The sequence below is a fragment of the Salmo trutta genome, chromosome 31 (genome assembly GCF_901001165.1).
Source record: "Salmo trutta chromosome 31, fSalTru1.1, whole genome shotgun sequence".
In the NCBI taxonomy this organism is placed as follows: Eukaryota; Metazoa; Chordata; class Actinopteri; order Salmoniformes; family Salmonidae; genus Salmo; species Salmo trutta.
The window spans coordinates 12,995,675-13,017,062 of record NC_042987.1 but is presented as its reverse complement, the minus strand read 5'-3'; the positions used below and the strand labels follow the sequence as shown (position 1 = coordinate 13,017,062).

At 39.7% G+C, this 21,388-nt stretch overlaps 1 protein-coding gene across 1 annotated transcript in view; it reads right to left on the bottom strand.

Moving 5' to 3' along the window:
- pth1r (parathyroid hormone 1 receptor) overlaps positions 1 to 14,560 on the bottom strand; it is an 85,421-nt gene extending 70,861 nt beyond the window's left edge. The window contains exon 1 of the mRNA XM_029725309.1: positions 13,397 to 14,560. Within this exon, the coding sequence (XP_029581169.1) occupies positions 13,397 to 13,468 (72 nt within the window). The 5' untranslated portion in view covers positions 13,469 to 14,560. The remainder of the gene's footprint in view (positions 1 to 13,396) is intronic.
- Between the last annotated feature and the right edge of the window lie 6,828 nt (positions 14,561 to 21,388).

The window sequence follows — 21,388 nt, the reverse complement described above, 5'->3', positions numbered from 1 at the left end:
AGGTAATAATAAAGACGGTTGCCTTTCCTGGCCTTTAAAATGCATGATGTTCAAACTGTGATTCAGGTATTAACTCCGTAAATGACCCGATGCAGAGAGTTATGATTATGGGAATGTAAAATATTAGAGCAGGCATGATTTAACATAATTATGTGCAGTGCAGTCAGTGGAAATACAAGAAATGACATATGACAATATGGAAGCACAGTGTCATGTAGTTCAGTGACTTTACTTTCTGGTAGGTAGACCATCGGCACTATTCTTGCTGTACTGATTTCAGCAGCAACATCTCTCCAAAATGTTAACTGAAATAAAATATATGAATTGCATTGGCTCATGAACACTTTTTAGTCAGTTATTTAGTAAGTTATTTCCAAAATAAAGCATGGTGTTACTCGTAATCCTGTCAAGAAATGTCAATACGTGTATACTATAAAATGTAAATGGTCCATTCAAAACTCCAAATAACAGGTTTATCTTTGCTAGAAAGAGCATTAGAGACCCGCCAAAAGTCCTATGGAAAAAAGAGACACATCACTAAAATAGCTGTGTTAGTAGCTAGGTTTCCATCTAAATACATTTACATTTTAGTCATTTAGCAGACGCTCTTATCCAGAGCGACTTACAGTAGTGAATGCATACATTTCATACATTTTTTCCCCCCGTACTGGTCCCCCGTGGGAATCGAACCCACAACCCTGGCGTTGCAAACACCATGCTCTACCAACTGAGCCACACGGGACCATAAATGGTGGCATTTTCCCACCAGGGATGTGTTTCCATCAAATTGACTTGTTGCAGATAAAAGGCTGAGTGTGATGACGTAGTGCACATACAAATACCTTCTGCGGTTACATTTCCATGTATTGAATAAAAAAATCCAAGTGTTCGATATATATAGCGAATGTGCCTACTCTGGTATTGGCACGTGTGATCTAGCCAACAGCTCGCAGACGCAGGATACCTATACGATGAGATTATTATGAACAAAAGAGCAAGATTATTTTTATTTGTCGAACGGCAGCCAAGCATCAATGATCATGTCACCAGAATAAGACTATCAATATTTATTGGAAAGGAGAATCAAGTTCATCACCTTGCTCTTTCACCACCCTGTGAAGTTCATCATAATTTATTTAATCTGTAGCCTAGTAAACTGCATGCATTCCTGAGTCGTAATGGGAGGACAACACAACATGTCATCGCGTGACTCCAAGTTTACTTATAATATCAATAATTGCGCATGAAAGTGTTTTCACCAATATTTCTCGCTTAATTAATTTTGCAGACAAAGAGATCCCACCTTGTCTAGCGTATTTTGTTTTGTCGACATTTGGAAAGTTTACCATCAGGCCTGTCATGACATTTTTTTTATCCGACATGTAAGTTGCTCGCATAAAAAGGTTGGGTGGAAACCTGATTAGTGGTGTAACTTTTTCAGTGAGGTGTAAAAGTGGCATTGAGTTACTCACACTCCTGCATTCTTTAAGTGGAAAAGTTGAGAGAAAAAAAGCGAAGGTCAAAAAAAGTCAAGAAAACAAGCTCTTTCCTGAGTCAAACACAGCCATGGTATAACTTTACCATGCCAACGAAACTAAAGACTTGACTATTAACAGGTCCGTTATGAGACTGAGTCACAGCCCTTTTCAAAAGCCCTGCTATGGGTCAGTCAACATAAAATAAACGTATGGTAGATAGATACATTTTGAATATAAGAAATGTCAAAGATACATTTTCTTAATAGAGAATTTCAAATATAAGGAAACTGCATAAAAAACTATTTGATTGGTATAAGGATGTGTAAGGAGTGTTTTTAGCCCCTAAAAGTGTACTTATGTGTGAAGAATCTCAAATTAATCCCAGGAAGAAAAATAAAATCACACAAACACACTTTTCGAAGAAACCAGGCAATGACGACAGTGGTTGACCTTCTCAAACCCACTGGAATGAGAAGAAATGTCCTCAACCATGAATATTTTGTATGTTTAAAGCAGTAGCCCACAACTAACTCTCATTATACAGTGTAAAATCACTATTTGGCACTCAGATTTATAGCCCCGAAATGCACTAAAATTAAGATCATACATTACGAACCAATAAGCTATAATGGTTCATTATGATTCATGAATTTACATGTTAACTAGGAAAATGACTTATAAACCTTTTGCAATTCCCCTTAAGTCTTGTACTACTTAAAATGTTAGGCTGGAGGGGTGTGAATTAAATAATTGTACTGGTTCAGTGTCACACCCATTAAAGACTACCTCGTTTCCTACTGCCCTCTTCACATTCTCAGTAGTTTATCACGCTCGTGCACACACATACACACACACACAATATTAGGCATTTCTCATCCCGCCAAACCCTCCAATGTCAACACAATGTCTCAGTGCGTCTTGGTGACTGGGATAAAATGGGTACTTCTGAAGGGAATGTGAGGAAGCAGTCCCGGTTTAAAGTTTTAATGTCACGTGCACAAGTACAGTGAAATGCCTTTCATGGAAGCTCCAAACCCACCAATCTATATCAATTTAGCACTAGATCAATGTTAACAATGGTAATACATACAGTGCCTTTAGAAAATATTCCACATTTTTGTTGTGTTACAGCTTGAGTGAAAAATATTTAAAAAAAATCTCACCAGTCTACACACAATACCCCACAATGGCAAAGTGAACACATTTCTAGACGTTTTTGCAAATGTATTGAAAATTAAATACAAAAATATATCATTTACACTCCCGAGTCAATCTTTTGTAGAAGCACCTTACAGCTGTGTGTCTTTCTGGGTAAGTCTCTAAGACCTTTCCACACCGGGATTGTGAATTTGTGCCTTTATTATTTTCAAAAGGCTTCAAGCTCTGTAAAATTGGTTGTTGATCATTGCTAGACAACCATTTTCAGGTCTTTCCATTGATTTAAGTAAAAACTGTAACTAGGACACTGTAACATTCATTGTCTTCTTCGTAAGCAACTCCAGTGTAGATTTGGCCTTGTGTTATCCTGTTGAAAGAAGAATTCCTCTCCCAGTGTCCGGTGGAAAGCAGAACGAACCAGGGTTTCCTCTAGGATTTTGCCTGTGCTTAGTTCCATTCCGTTTCTTTTGTATCCTGAAAATCTCCACAGTCCTTAATGATTACAAGCATACCAATAACATTATGCAGCCACCACTATGCTTGAAAACAAGGAGAGTGGTACTCAGTAATGTGTTGTATTGGATTTGTATTCGGGGCAGAACGTGAATTGCTTTGCCACATTTTTTGCAGTATTACTTTAGTGCCTTGTTGCAAACAGGATGCATGGTTTGGAATATTTATATTCAGTACAGGCTTCCTTCTTTACACTCTATCAATTAGGTTAGTATTGTGGAGTAACTACAATGTTGTTGATCCATGCACAGTTTTATCCTATCACAGCCATTAAACTCTTTAACTGTTTTAAAGTCACCATTGGCCTCAAGGTGAAATCCCTGAAAGGTTTCCTTCCTCTCCGGCAACCGAGTTAGGAAGGACGCCTGTATCTTTGTAGTGATTGAGTGTATTTATACACCATCCAAAGTGTAATTAATAACATCCCCAAGTTCAAATGGATATTCAATGTCTTGTTTTTTTTTGTTTTACTAATCTACCAATAGGTGACCTTCTTTGTGAGGCATTGGAAAACATCCCTGGTCTTTCTGGTTGAATCTGTATTTGAAATTCACTGCTCAACTGAGGGACCTTACAGTTAATTGTATGTCTTGGGTACAGTGATGAGGTAGTTGTTAAAAATCATGCTAAACACTATTATTATACACAGAGTGAGTCCATGCAACTCATTATGTGACTTGTTAAGCAAATTTCTTCTTAACTTGTTTAGGCTTGCCAAACAAAGGGGTTGAGTACTTATCGACTCAAGACATTTCAACTTTGACATTATGGGATATTGTGTGTAGGCCAGTGACAAAAAAACAAAAATTGCGGAGGGCCGAGTAACTGCAGGTTTTGTTTTTTCCTTTCTATTAAGACCTAGACAACCAGGTAAGAGGAGTTCCTTACTAATTAGTGACCTTAATTCATCAATCAAGTACAAGGGTGGAGCGAAAACCCGCAGACACTCTGCCCTCCGGGGAATGAGTTTGACACGTGCTGTAACACAACAAAATGTAGAACAAGTCAAGGGGTGTGAATACTTTCTGAAGGCACTGTAAGTGTCTGCAATGAATGACACACATAGAGTGACACACATTTGTGTGCCAGCCAGGACATTTGCTAGTACAATTTAGTGTTGTCACGATACAATAATTTTTACTTTGATACCGATACCAGGTTTAGTATCACGATACTTCATACCATCACGATACTACACACTAAAATCAATTTCCACACAATACCCATAATGACAAAAAGAAAACAGGTTTTAGAAATTTTGGCAAATGTATTAAAAACAAAAAACACATGTTTTTTTATATAAGTATTCAGACCCTCAATTGAGCTCAGGTGCATCCTGTTTCCATTGATCATCCTTGAGATGTTTCTACAACTTCATTGGAGTCCATCTGTGGTAAATTCAATTGATTAGACATGATTTGGAAAGGCACACAGTTGACAGTGCATGTCAGACCAAAAACCATGCCATGAGGTCAAAGGAATTGTCCATAGAGCTTCGAGACAGGATTGTGTCGAGCCACAGATCTGAGAACCAAATGTCTGCAGCATTGAAGGTCCACAAGAACACAGTGGCCTCCATCATTCTTAAATGGAAGAAGTTTGGACACACCAAGACTCTCCCTAGAGCTGGACGCCCAGCCAAACTGAGCAATCGGGAGAGAAGGGCCTTGGTCAGGGAGGTGACCAAAAACCCGATGGTCACTGACAAAGTTCTAGAGTTCCTCCGTGGAGATGGGAAAAACTTCTAGAAGGACAACCATCTCTGCAGCACTCCACGAATCAGGGCTTTATGGTAGAGCGGCCGGACGCAAGCCAGTCCTCAGTAAAAGGCACATGACAGCCCACTTGGAGTTTGCCAAAAGGCACCTAAAGGACTCTCAGACTATGAGAAACAAGATCGTTTGATCTGACGATACCAAGATTGAACTCTTCGGCCTGAATGCCAAGCATCACATTTGGAGGAAACCTGGCCCCATCACTACGGTGAAGCCTGGTGGTGGCAGCATCATGCTGTGGGGATGTTTTTCAGCTGCAGGGACTTGGAGACTAGTCAGGATCTAGGGAAAGATGAACGGATCCAAAGTACAGAGAGATCGTTGATGAAAACCTGCTCCAGAGCACTCAGGACCTCAGACTGGGGCGAAGGTTCACCTTCCAACAGGACAACGATCCTAAGCACACAGCCAAGACAACGCAGGAGTGGCTTCGGGACAAGTCTCTGAATGTCCTTGAGTGGCCCAGCCAGAGCCCAGGCTTTAATCCGATTCAACATCTCTGGAGAGACCTGAAAATAGCTGTGCAGTGACGCTCCCCATCCAACCTGACACAGCTTGAGAGGATCTGCAGAGAAGAATGGGAGAAACTCCCGAAATACAGGTTTGCCAAACTTGTAGCGTCATAACCAAGAAGACTCAAGACTGTAATCGCTGCTAAAGGTGCTTCAACAAAGTACTGAGTAAAGGTTCTGAATACTTATGTAAATGTGATATTTCAGATATTTTTGTTTTTTTTACGTGCAAAATTTCTAAAAAACAGTTTTTGATTTGTCATTAGGGGTTACTGTGATGGAGGGGGGAAAACAATGTAATACATTTTAGAATAAGGTTCTAATGTAACAAAATGTGGAGAAAAGTGAAGGGGTCTGAATACTTTCCCGAATGCAAAATAGCTATAGTATCTTCAACCTAGCCTACACTCTTGAAAATGCTTGGTTGTTTGGATGACCCAACTGCTGGGATGCAGGCATTGGGTAACTTATTTGGATTGTTTTCTTTAAAAACAGCCAGGTTGTGTTTTTTGATGCTGGGTTATCAACATATGACTCAGCAGGTCAGATCAGAAGACTAGAGACATTGCTAATTAGGGGCGTGGCTTTCAGATATTTATTTTTGGCCACACGCTAGAGTAAATGTCATTCCGGACAATCTGTTCTGTTGTATTGTCATTACATGTTAAGATTGAACACTAACATTTTTTCAGTAATGAGGCTTACAGAGGTGTATGAGTTCCTCAAGAGCCTATACAAATCCCAATGTTGGAATAGTTACCATTTTATTGCTATATATAATCAGCCATGTTAAAGGGATACTTGTGGATTTTGGCTATGACGCCATTAATAAACTTCCCCAAAGTCAGATGCACTTATGGATACTATTCTCTGCATCCAGTATGAAGGACATTAGAGCTAACTAGTGTTAGTGCAATGACTGGAAGTCTATGGTATCTACTAGCACACAATAAATTACTAGAGGTCTATGGTACAGTTGAAGTCGGAAGTTTACATACACTTAGATTGGAGTTCCTTGATTTCTTGTTAACAAACTATAGTTTTGGCAAGTTGGTTAGGACATCTACTTTGTGCATGACACAAGTACTTTTTCCAACAATTGTTTACAGACAGATTATTTCACTTATAATTCACTGTATCACAATTCCAGTGGGTCAGAAGTTTACATACACAAAGTTGACTGTGCCTTTAAACAGCTTGGAAAATTCCAGAAAATTATGTCATGGCTTTAGAAGCTTCTGTTAGGCTAATTGACATCCTTTGAGTCAATTGGAGGTGTACTTGTGGATGTATTTCAAGGTCTACCTTCAAACTCAGTGCCTCTTTGTTTGACATCATGGGAAAATCAAAAGATATCAGCCAAGACCTCAGAAAAGAATTGTAGACCACCACAAGTCTGGTTCATCCTTGGGAGCAATTTCCAAATGCCTGAAGGTACCACGTTCATCTGTACAAACAATAGTATGCAAGTATAAAAACCATGGGACCACGCAGTCGTCATACCGCTCAGGAAGGAGACGCATTCTGTCTCCTAGAGATGAACGTACTTTGGTATGAAAAGTGCAAATCAATCCCAGAACAACAGCAAAGGACCTTGTGAAGATGCTGGAGGAAACAGGTACAAAAGTATCTATATCCACAGTAAAACGAGTCCTATATCGACATAACCTGAAAGGCCGCTCAGCAAGGAAGAAGCCACTGCTCCAAAACCGTCATAAAAAAGCCAGACTACGGTTTGCAACTGCACATGAGGACAAAGATCATACTTTTTGGAGAAATGTCCTCTGGTCTGATGAAACAAAAATAGAACTGTTTGGCCATAATGACCATTGTTATGTTTGGAGGAAAAAGGGGAAGGCTTGCAAGCCGAAGAATACCATCCCAACCGTGAAGCAAGATGGTGGCAGCATCATGTTGTGGGGGTGTTTTGCTGCAGGAGGGACTGCTGCACACTAGTTAGCAATTTCGTCAAACTGCACTCAGACATAAAAATGGTATTGATGAGTTAATTTTACTCTGGGGAAGTAAATAAACGGCTTCATTGCTAAAATCCTGAAGTAGCCATTTAATATTATATTAGAATAATTTACAGTAATATGCATACATATTCAAGGACATTTTTATTTCGTAGTGTAAAAAAGTAATATGATGAACAGGAATGACATTTACTCTCACGGACGGCCAAAATAACTATCTGAAAGCCACGCCTCCAATCTTATGATAGGCTGCCACAGCTATAATATATTATTAAAAAGGTAAAAAATTGAACACCTCCCATAAAAAAAGGGTTCCTGTTTGAAACTTTACACAGGCAGCCCAGTATCAGCATATAAAAATCAATCTGCGACACTTTGCTAAAATATATGCATCATGTCACAGCGATTCCTCTAAGAACCTTTTCTGAGGGGTTTCTGAATGAACCTTTTTGACCTGAAAAGGTTACCCCACAGTGACAATCTTTTGAACCCCAAAAGGTTATTGAATGCTCCTTTATTTCTTTATGCACTTGAAAAGTTGACTTATTCACATAATACAGAATGAAAAAGCTATGAGACAATAATATCTGTCTAATGCACATCTGATGATACTGCTTTCTCTTCCTGCATCAGATGAAATGACAACAACCAATCCAGGTAGCTAATCTGTTTATAATACAGGGAAACATATTTTGCCAATCATACGTCTGCTGCACAGTGGATCCCATTTCAGCACTCAAGTGGATCCCATTTTAGCACTGTATTATGAAGCCAAGAGCAATTATATAAAGAATGATGGGGAAAAAACATTGACATACTTTAAATGAAATTATGGGCAGAAAGACAAATTCGCCTCCATCTTTCATCAAATCAGATGGCTTATTTATCACAAAACCATTTGATGTTGCCAATTATTTTAATGATTACTTAATTGGCAAAGTGGGCAAACTTAAGCAGGAAATTCCAACAATGAACAGTGAGCCATAGTATCCATGCATAAAAAAACTAAATAATGAAAGCATTTTATTTTTGAATTTTGTCAAGTTAGGGTGAGACAGGTGGGAAAATGATTTATCGATCAATATTGGCAAACCGCCTGGCATTGACAACTTAGATGGAAGGCTACTGAGGACAGTCGCAGACTCTATAGCAACTCTTATCTGTCATATCTTTCATCTAAATCTAGAGGAAGGTGTTTGTTCTAAGGCCTGGAGGGAAGCCAAAGTCATTCCGCTACAGAGAAGGGCACTCAACATGTACTGCAGTGACACAAATGACTGATGATTGGTTTAAAGAAATTGACAAAAAGAACATTGAGGGAACTGCACTGCAGCCTTTGATATTATTGAACATAACCCGTTGTTAAGAAAACGTATGTTTCATGGTTTTTCAACCTCTGCCATATTGTGGATTCAGAGCTATACATCTAATAAAACTCAGAGGGTTTTCTTTAATGGAAGCTTCTCTAATGTCAAATGTAGGGTATGGTGTCCCGCAGGGCAGTTCTCTAGGCCCTCTACCCTCTACTCTATTTTTATCAATAGCATGTCACTGGCATTAAAGAAAGCCTGTGTGTCCACTTGTGCTGATGATTCAACCATATATGTGTCAGAAACCACAGCTGTCACATATACTCCCTCTCTGGCCTCTAGGTCACCAGACTACTGATTATTATGCGCACCTGTCACCATCGTCACGTGCACCAGCGCTTATTGACACTCACCTGGACTCCATCACCTCCTTGATTACCTGCTCTATTTATGTCACTCCCTTTGGTTCCTTCCCCTGGTTTCTGTTTCATGTCAGTGCGCTGTTAGTGTTTCTTGTTTTGTTAATTTATTTATTACATTTATTCCCTCCCTGAACTTGCTTCCCGACTCTCAGCATACATCGTTACAGAATAACGCCTCATCAAAGGGAAGCATTAGGGAGTGTTTTTTGTTTTTGTGTTGGAGGTGACGTCGGGTCTGGGTTCCGCTGCCGGAGCAACCAAAGGATGCCTCAGCCGGCTCTTCAGGCTTACATGCCTCAGCTGGTACATTGGGTGTCAAGACTCGGTTGGTGGGTCAAGCTGAGTCTGCTGAGTCTACCAAGGATGCCTCAGCTAGCTCGTCAGGCTTCCATGCCTTAGTTAGCTCGTCAGGTTTTTAAGACTCGGCAGGCTCCCATGCGACAGCTGGCTCGCTAGGCTCCGGCGCTTCAGGCTGCTCGTCAGGTTCCTGTGCCTCTACGGAGGCGACCGGTCCGCTCCTGATCCCCGGGAACGTCTCTCTGGTTGGTGTCCTGCGGCTGGAGCCGCACGTCGGAGAGGGGGGTGCTGTTTCGTCTGCTCCTACTTCGGCGCTCTAGGTCCCCGGCCTCCTGCGCCCCAGCCGGTTTCAACAGGTTCCCGCGCTTCGGCAGAGGTGGCCGACTTTCACCTTTTACCTGAGTAATTTTCTATTAAGGTATCTTTACTTTTACTCAAGTATGATTTGGGCACTTTTTCCACTACTAGATACATGTACTGTATGTAAACTACAGCAAGCATCATCAGTATACATTTGTTTTAAAGGATTTCAAATGACAAAGTACAGCTTAAAGCCAGTCTTAGCAAGTCCAAAATAAAATGTCACTTTTTTCTTGTTTTAATATCTCAATGTCAAGATGAAATATTAATTTGTCATTTGGGTCACTTCAAAGTGATAAGTTAAGGTTTCACGAATTATAAGTACAACAGCTTTGTTTACAAATTACAGGTCATTTCTCAAGGTAATTATGACACATAGGCCTATTGATAATTTATCTCGCACACATTCTATCTGTTCCTCTGATCCATCCACGACTACAGCAACACAACAATACATATCTAGCTATCGCAATCTCATTACAAACAAGACTCATTATACATGAGAATTGAGTGATACAGAAGGGTAATTTAGCTGACAAATGCATGTCTTATTAGTAAATAATATTGGCTCCTGGCTGTCAGTGTGTCAGCCCGTCTGTGCAACAGTTGACTATGCGCAGGGGCACAGATTAGAAAATACTGGCTGGTCTCTTGTTACAAAGTTGCTTTGATGTTGCTGGCTTGATATTCTGAATGAAAACTGGAATTGTGGGCAATTTTCATTCAGCAAGGGATTGAGAATATTTTCCTAGTGCAACACTTGCTAGTTGGACCATATTTGAGAGTCCTCAGCACGACCAGTGCCCGCATGCTGGACACTATAGATAATAAGCACGAAAGCCAGCTCTGTCTACTGCTAATTGAAGAAACTAACTAGCTAATTTAGCTGGCTAGCAAACAGATAGATCCACACATACATTGCTTGCAAATGTGTATAGCCTACCGGTGGGTGATTAGCCCACAAACAAATACACGTTACAGGTACATGCAAACTTTGCTGGAGTTGCTAGCTGGCTAATTGTTTTCCTCTTGGATGTTGCGTTTACTGTTGCAACCTTTTGATGTCTAATTTATTTTATAATTCAACCCTATAGTTTCTGAGTGTCGGCTTTTCCAGGCAAGTGTTTGCACCGCAAGATATAGCTGAGACAGTGCTACCTTTGCCCTGCAGTTGGCGACCAATATTGTTTAACCTGTCTAAGTAAATTGGAATTACATTTTACTGCTGTAAGGTTCATAGCTGACTCCACTTATAAATTGTAATTTTTATAATACAGTATAGTGGTCTACATGCTTGTTATAGGCTACAAGCAAACGAGAACACCTACAGTCTGATACTGACTGATCATGGGCGGCTGGCCCTGCGGCCGCATGAGAACTCTCAGATAGAGCACGTTATTACGTCTTGCCTGGGTGTGTTTACATTACGTCTTGCCTGCATGTGTGTTTACATTAAGTCTTGCCTGGGTGTGTTTACATTAAGTCTTGCCTGGGTGTGTTTACATTAAGTCTTGCCTGGGTGTGTTTACATTAAGTCTTGCCTGGGTGTGTTTACATTAAGTCTTGCCTGGGTGTGTTTACATTAAGTCTTGCCTGGGTGTGTTTACATTAAGTCTTGCCTGGGTGTGTTTACATTACGTCTTGCCTGGGTGTGTTTACATTACGTCTTGCCTCGGTGTGTTTACATTACGTCTTGCCTCGGTGTGTTTACATTACGTCTTGCCTGGGTGTGTTTACATTACGTCTTGCCTGAGTGTGTTTACATTGTCTTGCCTGGGTTTGTGACCCCGACAGTTTGATATTTCATAATCACAAATTACGCAAATGAGACCTACTAAGTCTGGCTTTAATGGAAGGATACACACTAACTGGATTAGTTAGGATTTAGACATTCCTAATACAGTTATAGATGTTGTTCTCAGTGGTTCATTACTCTGCCTTCATAAACTGGGGAGATCTATGTCATCTTTGGTCATACACTATAAAAAAACAACTCTTAAAGGGAACTTTTTAGAACACAAACAAAACATCAAAACTGTAAGGGTAAACACAATTCACAGACACAGCCTTTAACGACTGAATGTTGAATCAGCTATAAATACGCAGTTAGCTATGTTATAATTGTTTTCCCTTGCCATCTAAACCAATGAGGCCAGCAGTCCAGTGACTGCGGCACAGTGATGTACCACATCACTAGGGAAAGGCACTGACAGCCCCAGCCAACTGCCTGTTGAACGCTCAACACACTCAGCCAAAAAACACAGAACAACCAGGACCAGAACTGCTCATTGCAGTTGCCTGTAATGCCGTCGGCAAGGCCACTGTGTAGGCTATGGAGTAGAGCTACAGTTATACTGACATTATCTGACATTTTGTAAATACCATCATCAACCTTGTGGCATTACAAAATAAGTCAGCATTACCTATCCACATAAAATACCTACATAAGCATGACATTACACAGACATAAAATGTTAACGAGCATTTGCCCCCTATGTGGTACATGTACACTAACATTCTAACTTAGAAAGTGCCACACTGAAGTGACATGGCAAGTAATTACAAGTGAATGCATGTTATAATGAATGTAACAGATACCATGCCGGATGCAAAGTATGGTAACAAAAAGCTACATTTGTATTTAGACTCTCCCCACTGATGAAGTATTTAGGCACTGTATAGACATGTCAACATTACTAAGGATTGGCATAGCGATTTAACACAAGCACTCTATCGCTCAGTCTGATGGGGCTCCATGTATGATTCATGCATTATTCAAATGACACACCATTATAGTCTACCGCAGTAAAAACAATTCTTCATATAACGAAGTAAATGTCTACCTTGTAAGAGGTGCTTTAATAGCATGAATTCAAGGAAATAGCACTGCATAGAATGAATGGCCTGACCTATTATCTGAATGCAATGCAATGAGTGGGTTTGTATCTATCCACAGCATCCTCTGTGGAGGGCGAGGAGCCTACTGCACTGCCTCTGGGCAGAGGAATAGTTAAGAATATCATATTGCAGGTAAAATGTCTATTGAAACACTCTTGCTCTACCTGCACTATGGGAAGAGATGTTCAAGAAGGTGTCCATTTTATTTGTGCCATTATTGACTATTCATGTAAACGCATTCTCTAGACAGTTTATTCAGATGGTTGATCAGCTGTCAAAATGATTCCAGCTTTAATGGGCTGGATGTTCAATGAAATTCAGAATTATTTCAAAAGATAAAGCCCAGTTGGTAAAGTAGCTTCAATCTATTACGACTGAATAGACATAAGGCACGAGCAAAAAATATTGCAGTTTTGAAACTGCAGTAGAAGTGCAGCAACTGCAGTCTACTGTGGTATTTTGGACGCAGTAATTGCAGAACAAATGCAGTGTACTGCAGTTGTACTGCACTCTAACTGCAGTTACACTGCAAAGTTACTGCTGTAAAGAAACTGTGTTATTTTGGACATAGTATTTGCAGAATACTCTAGGTATATTATTCTGCACTCTGACTGGAATATTTTTTCGTAAGGGTGAGGTTAGCCGCCTACATACACAGATGACATGCAGAACATGTTCTATAATGAAAATAACTTACCAGACAGACACGACTTAGGACCAAGCTGAAGAGAAGAAAGCGCAAACTGTGGAACACTAGAGTGGCTCCCATCCCGTTTCAGAAAGCAATTTTTAGAGGTTGATTCTTCAGTTAAAATGACTTCATCTACTTTTAACTGTCTCCAAAAGCGCTAGTCATGTTTCACTCCATCTGTCCTCTCATTATGGGCTTGATAGTGGCTTGTAAAATCATAACTATAATCTCTTCGCTCTCCCTCCCTCTTTTTAAATCCGCAACACGTTCAAACTGAGCCCACTCACTTTATTTCTCTGCATCTGTCTGTTTTTTTTCTTCTTCTGAAATTACATCCACATGTCAGAACTATTTATGTCGCTCTCGTTCTGCGGTGGGAAGTTCAAATGATTCTTTGTGGAGAAGAAACCAGCGCGGTATTTTTAGGTCTTTTTAGTCCTTCAGACTAACTTAAACACTTCAGTATGGAGCTGTGCGCCTTTATGCCATACCCCAAACGTTCCTTCTCACTAACTCCGTCCAAATGTTAATTGGTAAGTGGTCAAAATCATACGAAAAGACGTAGCTAACTTATTAAAAGATGTGTCCTAAGTTAATTTAATGTGCATATAGTGCACAAACGCATGGCTCATCATGTCATCTATCACAGTAAATAACTATAAGCAAACTAATTCTATAATCATTTCACAGAAGACGCTTGTTTATAATGACAGATTTTAGCATACAAAGTGCATCTCAAGACAAACCATCACGTCAGTCATAAAATTATGAACTTTTCCCTAATAAGATTCTTGCTTTGGCGAAACATCTTATCGTTGGCTGTCCCCCCCAGACATTAATTTCGGAACAGAATAGTTGGCCCATTCATACTAATGATCAATCTATACATTGTACCGAACTATAAACAGTTTAACTTCAGTTATACCAGTCTATGTGGATGTATCAAATCCCAAAACGTAACGCGATTTACGCATGGTGATTTAGACAGTCCAAGGAAAACGCCAACTCGGCTATCAAGATCACACTTACGCTATTTGAGAGAAAACAAACGGTTTCATTTCACCTATTTCAGAACCACCTACATCTAAAAAAAAAAAAAGGCAGCTTCCTTTCAAAGAGTTATCCCTAATATTCAACGCGGCTCCAAATGTTGACGGCAGCGGCTAGAGATCAGTTGTGAGTAATGTGGATGGAAAGGGGGATGGAAAGAGGCAGGTATTAGACAGGCGCGTGAAAGGATCTCATTGGTCCGCGCTCTCTTGCTTTAGATTAAACCACGACTCTTAAAACGACATATTTTGTCACCCCTTCCACACAATCTCCACATTCAACCGATTTCCGAGTGTTGCCAATTCATTTCCGCAAACATCTTTAACTGTATTTGCTATCGACACATAATGCATAGGAGGAGTAAAATGTTCCAGAAACATTTTACACTTGATTATTTTTTACTAGTAGCCTACTGTACATATCCTCTACATCAGGGTTCCCCAAATCGCGGCCTGCGGGCCAAATTCGGCCAGCTGGTGATTCTATCTCACTCATCATTATTCACGATTTATTCAGGACTATCTGTGGTTGCATTCACATTATCATAGAAGTGTTTAGAAACATATTCTATTTGAATTTACAATAAAAGTGACTCAAATGACACAATACAAGATTTACAATTCATTTCTATTGGGGACAAAATAATCTGAAACACAACCAAAACCAACAGCAAATGCATCGGTTTGTGTCAAGAACTGCAACGCTGCAGGGTTTTTCATGCTTAACAGTTTCCCGTGTGTATCAAGAATAGTCCACTACCCGAAGGACACCCAGCCAATTTGACACAACTGTGGAAAGCATTGGAGTCAACATGGGCCAGCATCCCTGTGGAATGCTTTCGACACCTTGTAAAGTCCATGCAGCAACGAATTGACGATTTTCTCAGGGCAAAAAGGGGGAGGAAGAATAAGCAAAATGTCTGACACTATTAGTTCATCAAATGGTTTTGCTAGAGGAGCATCTGTAATCTATCTATGGCAGTTCTCTTTCATTGTTAGAATGTCAACACATTCAGATGACAAATTCCAAGAAATATTACATCGGTCGAGGTCAGTAGCTACGTCGGCCTACTGTACGATCACAACCGTAAATCTTACTGCTTACTCATTAGAACAGATGGGCAAATAACTACAGTATCACTTTATAAGAAAACTTGCCAATTCATGTGGTAAAAAAAGTACTGAGTCAAAGCGTATTTTTATAGAAGCTTGCATGTAGCCTACCACACACAAAGTGACAAGGAAATGTGTGTAGTGAGTAAGCAATTGTCTTGGGACATGCTGTGAGGGACTGTTGATTTGGATTAAGATGCCATCCAGTCCATATCTATTATAAATGGGAGAGAATTATTCTGTGCCACAGAAATTCTCAACCATATGTCACACTGAGAGAGATTGTAACACAGCACAGATTTTGCATCTACCTCTAATAGAGCATCTCACCACCCCAATGTACAGTACCAGTCAAAAGTTTGGACACACCTACTCATTCCAGGGTTTTTCTTTATTTTTACTATTTTCTGTAGAGTAATAGTGAAGACATCAAAACTATGAAATAACACATGCAATCATGTAGTAACCAAAAAGTGATAAACAAATCAAAATATATTTTATATTTAGAGATTTTTCAAAGTAGCCACCCTTTGCATTGATGACAGCTTTCCACACTCATTGAGCTGTAGTCAATGAACAGCATTCTCATGGTGTTCCTTTTGTCCAGGTGGGAAAGGGCAGTGCAGATTGCAATAGAGATTGTGTCATCTGTGGATCTGTTGTGGCGGTATGCGAATTGGAGTGGTCTAGGGTTTCTGGGATGATGGTGTTGATGTGAGCCATGACCAGCCTTTCAAAGCACTTCATGGCTACAGACGTGAGTCCTACGGGTCGGTAGTCATTTAGGCAGGTTACCTTGAAACATGTAGGTATTACAAACTTGGTCAGGGACAGGTTGAAAATGTCAGTGAAGACACTTGCCAGTTGGTTAGCGCATGCTCTGAGTACACATCCTGCCTGTTTAAAGGCCAGGTCCGGTATTAGCAGTAAATTGTTTGCTTCCGACTCATTAAATAAAACAAATTCATCCAATTCGAGGCGAGTAAACGCTGTTCTGATATCCAGAAGCTCTTTTTGGTCATAAGAGATGGTGGCAAAAACATTATGTACAACATAAAAAATATTGTTGTTTCAGCTGTTTGAACCTGGTGTACAAAACTGAAAAGTAAAACATGCAAAAACAAAACTCATGAACGGGAAGCATAGATCTAGCGCACATAGAGCATATCTACAGCTTCTTAGACTTGCTAAAGCAATCAAGTAGAGTGATAGATCTATAACTTGCATTACATGAATTTGGCCGGGTTCTACTATGCTATATGTGTCACGACTTCCGCAGAAGTTGGCTCCTCTCCTTGTTTGAGTGGCGTTCGGAGGTCGACGTCACCGGCTTTCTAGCCATCGCCGCTCCATTTTTAATGAATCCATTTGTTTTGTCTTGTTCCCTGCTCACCTGGTTTTCATTCCCCAATCAATCTACATGTATTTATTCCTCTGTTCCCCATCATGTCTTTGTGAAAGATTGTTTGTGTTATTTGTTGACGCACCAGACTGGTTTGTTTTTTCCGTGGTATTTCACGAAGATGTTTATTGTTAAACATAATGCTTGTGACTGTTTTGCGCATTTTGTACTTTTGCCTCAATAAAATGTGCGCCTGTTCACAAATCTCTTCTCTCCTGCACCTGACTTCACTACCAGTACGCACACACCTGACAATATGGAATTGTTTTTATGCCCCTAGCTGCACAATGTGATACAAGGCACAGTTTATTAGCTTGACAGACTCATAGTCTTTTCACATTAATTTATCATCATTGAAAGTTCATTTATACACTTTATTTGATCAATTTATGACTTTTGGTGTCTTTTAGAGAAATATGTACTCATAATTGTCACGACTTCCGCCGAAGTCAGCTCCTCTCCTTGTTCGGGTGGCATTCGGCGATCGACGTCACCGGCTTTCTAGCCATCGCCACTCCATTTGTCATATTTCCATTTGTTTTGTCTTGTTCCATACACACCTGGTTTTAATTCCCTAATCACACTGCATGTATTTAGTCCTCCGTTCCCCTCCATGTCTTTGTGTGAAATTGTTGGATGTTATGTGGGTATTTACCACGCGCCTGATTTTTGTTCATGTTCCGTGTTTTGGGCACGTTTTATTGTATTCTGTGCTGTCTTTTTGGAACGGAATAAAAGTGTGCCTGTTACTACACGCTACTCTCCTGCACCTGACTTCGCCTCCCTTACACACCCGTAACAATAATAAAGTGATTTGAAATAATATGCTCTGAAAACTTTCCTTGATTCTTTCTACCAAGGTCTCTTTTACATATGAACCCTGTGTACACATCAATACATGTCAATATACTCTAAACATATCAATATACACATCAACATTCACATCAATATACAAAAGGCAAAATACAATCTTTCAAAATTCATCATTGGACCTCCAATGTTGACTTTTAACCTTCTAAACATTTCCTTCTGATCCAACCCTGAGGCTTTCTTTCCACATACTAAAGCATCATGCTTACCACACGTCGGCTAATAGGACTCTCTTTTTTGTCAATGACATTGGTATTTTGGTATTTTATTAGGATCCCCGTTAGCTGTTGCAAAAGCAGCAACTACTTATTCTGGGGTCCACACAAAACATTAAACATAATACAGAAATATATAATACAGAACATTAATAGACAAGAACAGCTCAAGGGCAGAACTACATACATTTAAATTATTATTTTTTTTTTACGGTGGGCTCTGAAATGATTGACACCATGATAAAGATGAGCAAAAATGACTGTATAAAATAAATAATTCAAATAGTGAGCTATATTGTATGCTCAAAAACATCGGGAAATGATATTCAATTGCTCAGAGAAAGATATTTTGTTTAACAAGTAATCTTTTTTTTCTAAAAAAGGTAGCGGTCCTGGGGCCCTTGTTAAGATCAACGGCATCATGAACTTTACCCAGTACCAACATATTTTATTTAAAAACCTGGTTGCCTCTGCCAGGATGCTGAAACTTGGCCGCAAATGTATCTTCCAGCAAGACAGTAACCTCAAGCACACAACAAAATCCACAAATAAATGGTTATGGAAACAAAAGCAACACTTTGCAATGGCCATCTCAGTCTCCGGACTTGAAACCAATGGAAAATCTGTGGTTTGAATTGAAGAGGGCAGTCCATAAATGCAGACGAAGGATATCAAAGATTGGAAGGATTCTGTATGTGTCAAACTGTGGGTAACTGGTGCGTGGAATCAGGCGCAGGAGAGCAGAGATGAGTGTACAAGGTAATTTATTCCACAAACAGCACCAGTATAAAACAAATACTAAAAGGTGGGTGAAATACCGGTTACGTGTAAATAAAATGAGTAATAACGAACCCGGCAAACAATACCAGCCAACAAGTAACGACCTGAACATTATATACAAACACGCACACAAACATGTGGGAAACAGAGGGTTAAATAATGAACATGTAATTGGGGAATAGAAACCAGGTGTGTAGAAAACAAAGACAAAACAAATGGAAAATGAAAAGTGGATCGGCGATGGCAAGAAAGCTGGTGAAGTCGACCGCTGAATGCCGCCCGAACAAGGAGAGGGACCGACTTCGGCGGAAGTCGTGACAGTATGCAGGAATGGTCAAAGATCCCTCCTAATGTGTTCTCTAACAAAACATTTTTAAAGGCTCAGCGTCATTATCCTCTCAAGGTGAGTAATTGAAAGGTATTGAAAACAGGGGTGTCAACAATTTGACCCATACCTTTTTGAGAAATACTTGATGACTTGTTAAACAAAATATCTTTCTCTGAGCAATTGTATTATTATAAAGGAATATAATGTCCCTATTTTTTGGGAGAATACAATATAGTTCAGTACTTTACTTATTTTATAGTAATTTTTGCTCATCTTTATCAAGTGTCAATAATTCCGGACCCCTTTGTACATATGTTTCCAATATACATTATGTTGAAGTTACAGTAAAAGTTCATGGTCCGCCAGTTTCCTTCATCCCCTCTAATGCTTTGTTTTGGCATTATTTCTCTGCCACAGAAATATGAGGTAATAGATGGTAATAAACCCTTAATTACAACATAATACTTTGGCTTTGGCTTATCTCTCTAATTATCATTTCATTACTGTTCCAGAACAACAAACGAGGTGGGGGGACACTCTCTCTGAACACCACAGAACAATAGTTGAGTCACACCTCCAGGGAATGAGGACCTAGGTCAACTCAATCTCATATGAAGGCAATTCATATTGCCTTGGCAGCTCACCACTCTGATCTCCCAATGGGAAATGAAGAAACAGGAAATAAGATCCAAGCCGGACAGGAATCTCTGAATCTTCCCCCAAGCTGGAAAAAATACTATGTGTTTCAAACAACCTGATTATTTCATTAATTTATTATGGCAGCCTATTCTGTTGAGTTCTTTACCCATCAATAATAGATTTTTACCCAACAACCATTTTCCTCATAGGCTTATTGGAGGTCAGCTGTAGCCGATAGCCTGGCACTAACTTGATTATATCCAAATATGCAGCAATTTTAATATGGTTAGGGAGAACATTAATAGGGTACAACATGCAACCCTTAACTAAACTGATTTAATTGTAGTTTTCTCTGTGAACTTCATTTGGAGGCAGAATGCGTATTGCTTACTGAACCAGTAAACTGTATACTAGAGAGTGAATATTTATTTAGTGGTATCAGTAATGAGACATCAGGTAATTTACCATATCCTGCCCAGACATCCAGACAGATGTGTTAAACACCCACACCAGCTAAAATCTTTTTTCAGCTGGAAAACGATGCCTAGAGCTTACCCATCATGTTGCACAACAAAATAAGTAGTCATTTGAGTCTAAGTATGATATATTTGGGCTTGAAGTGGAAAATCCAAAGTGAGAACTTAAAGTAAGAAAATACAGTGCCTTGCAAAAGTATTCAACCCCCTTGGCGTTTTTCCTATTTTCTTTCATTACAGCTCTCACGCCCTGACCTGAGAGAGCCGTTTTTCTCTGTTTAGTTAGGTCGGGGTGTGATATGGGGTGGGCATTCTATGTATTGTATTTCTTTGTTTTGGCCGAGTATGGTTCCTAATCAGAGGCAGCTGTCTAGCGTTGTCTCTGACTGGGAATCATACTTAGGCAGCCTTTTCCCACCTGTGGTTGTGGGTAGTTGTTTTCCGTTTAGTTATCTGTTGCCTGACGGAACTGTTTGCTTTCGTTTTGTTTCTTTGTTTAAGTGTTTCGTTATAGAAATAAATATGAGCACCTACCACGCTGTGTTTTGGTCCCCTTCTCATTACGACGAAAGCCATTACAACAGCCTGCCATTTAAATTGATTTTTATTTGGATTTCATGTAATGGACATACACAAAATAGTCCAAATTGGTGAAGTGAAATTAAATAAATTACTTGTTTCAAAAAATTCAACAAAAAAACCCCCCGGAAAAGTGGTGGTGCATATGTATTCAACCCCTTTGCTATGAAGCCCCTAAATAAGATCTGGTGCAACCAATTACCTTCAGAAGTCACATAATTAGTTAAATAAAGGCCACCTGTGTGCAATCTAAGTGTCACATTATCTGTCACATGATCTCAGTATGTATATACACCTGTTCTGAAAGGCCCCAGAGTCTGCAACACCACTAACAAGGGGCACCACTAAGCAAGCGGCACTATGAAGACCAAGGAACTCTCCAAACAGGTCAGGGACAAAGTTGTGGAGAAGTACAAATCAGAGTTGGGTTCTAAAAAATATCAGAAACTTTGAACATCCCAAGGAACACCATTAAATATGTTATTTAAAAATGGAAAGAATATGGCACCACAACAAACCTGCCCAGAGAGGGCCGCCCATCAAAACT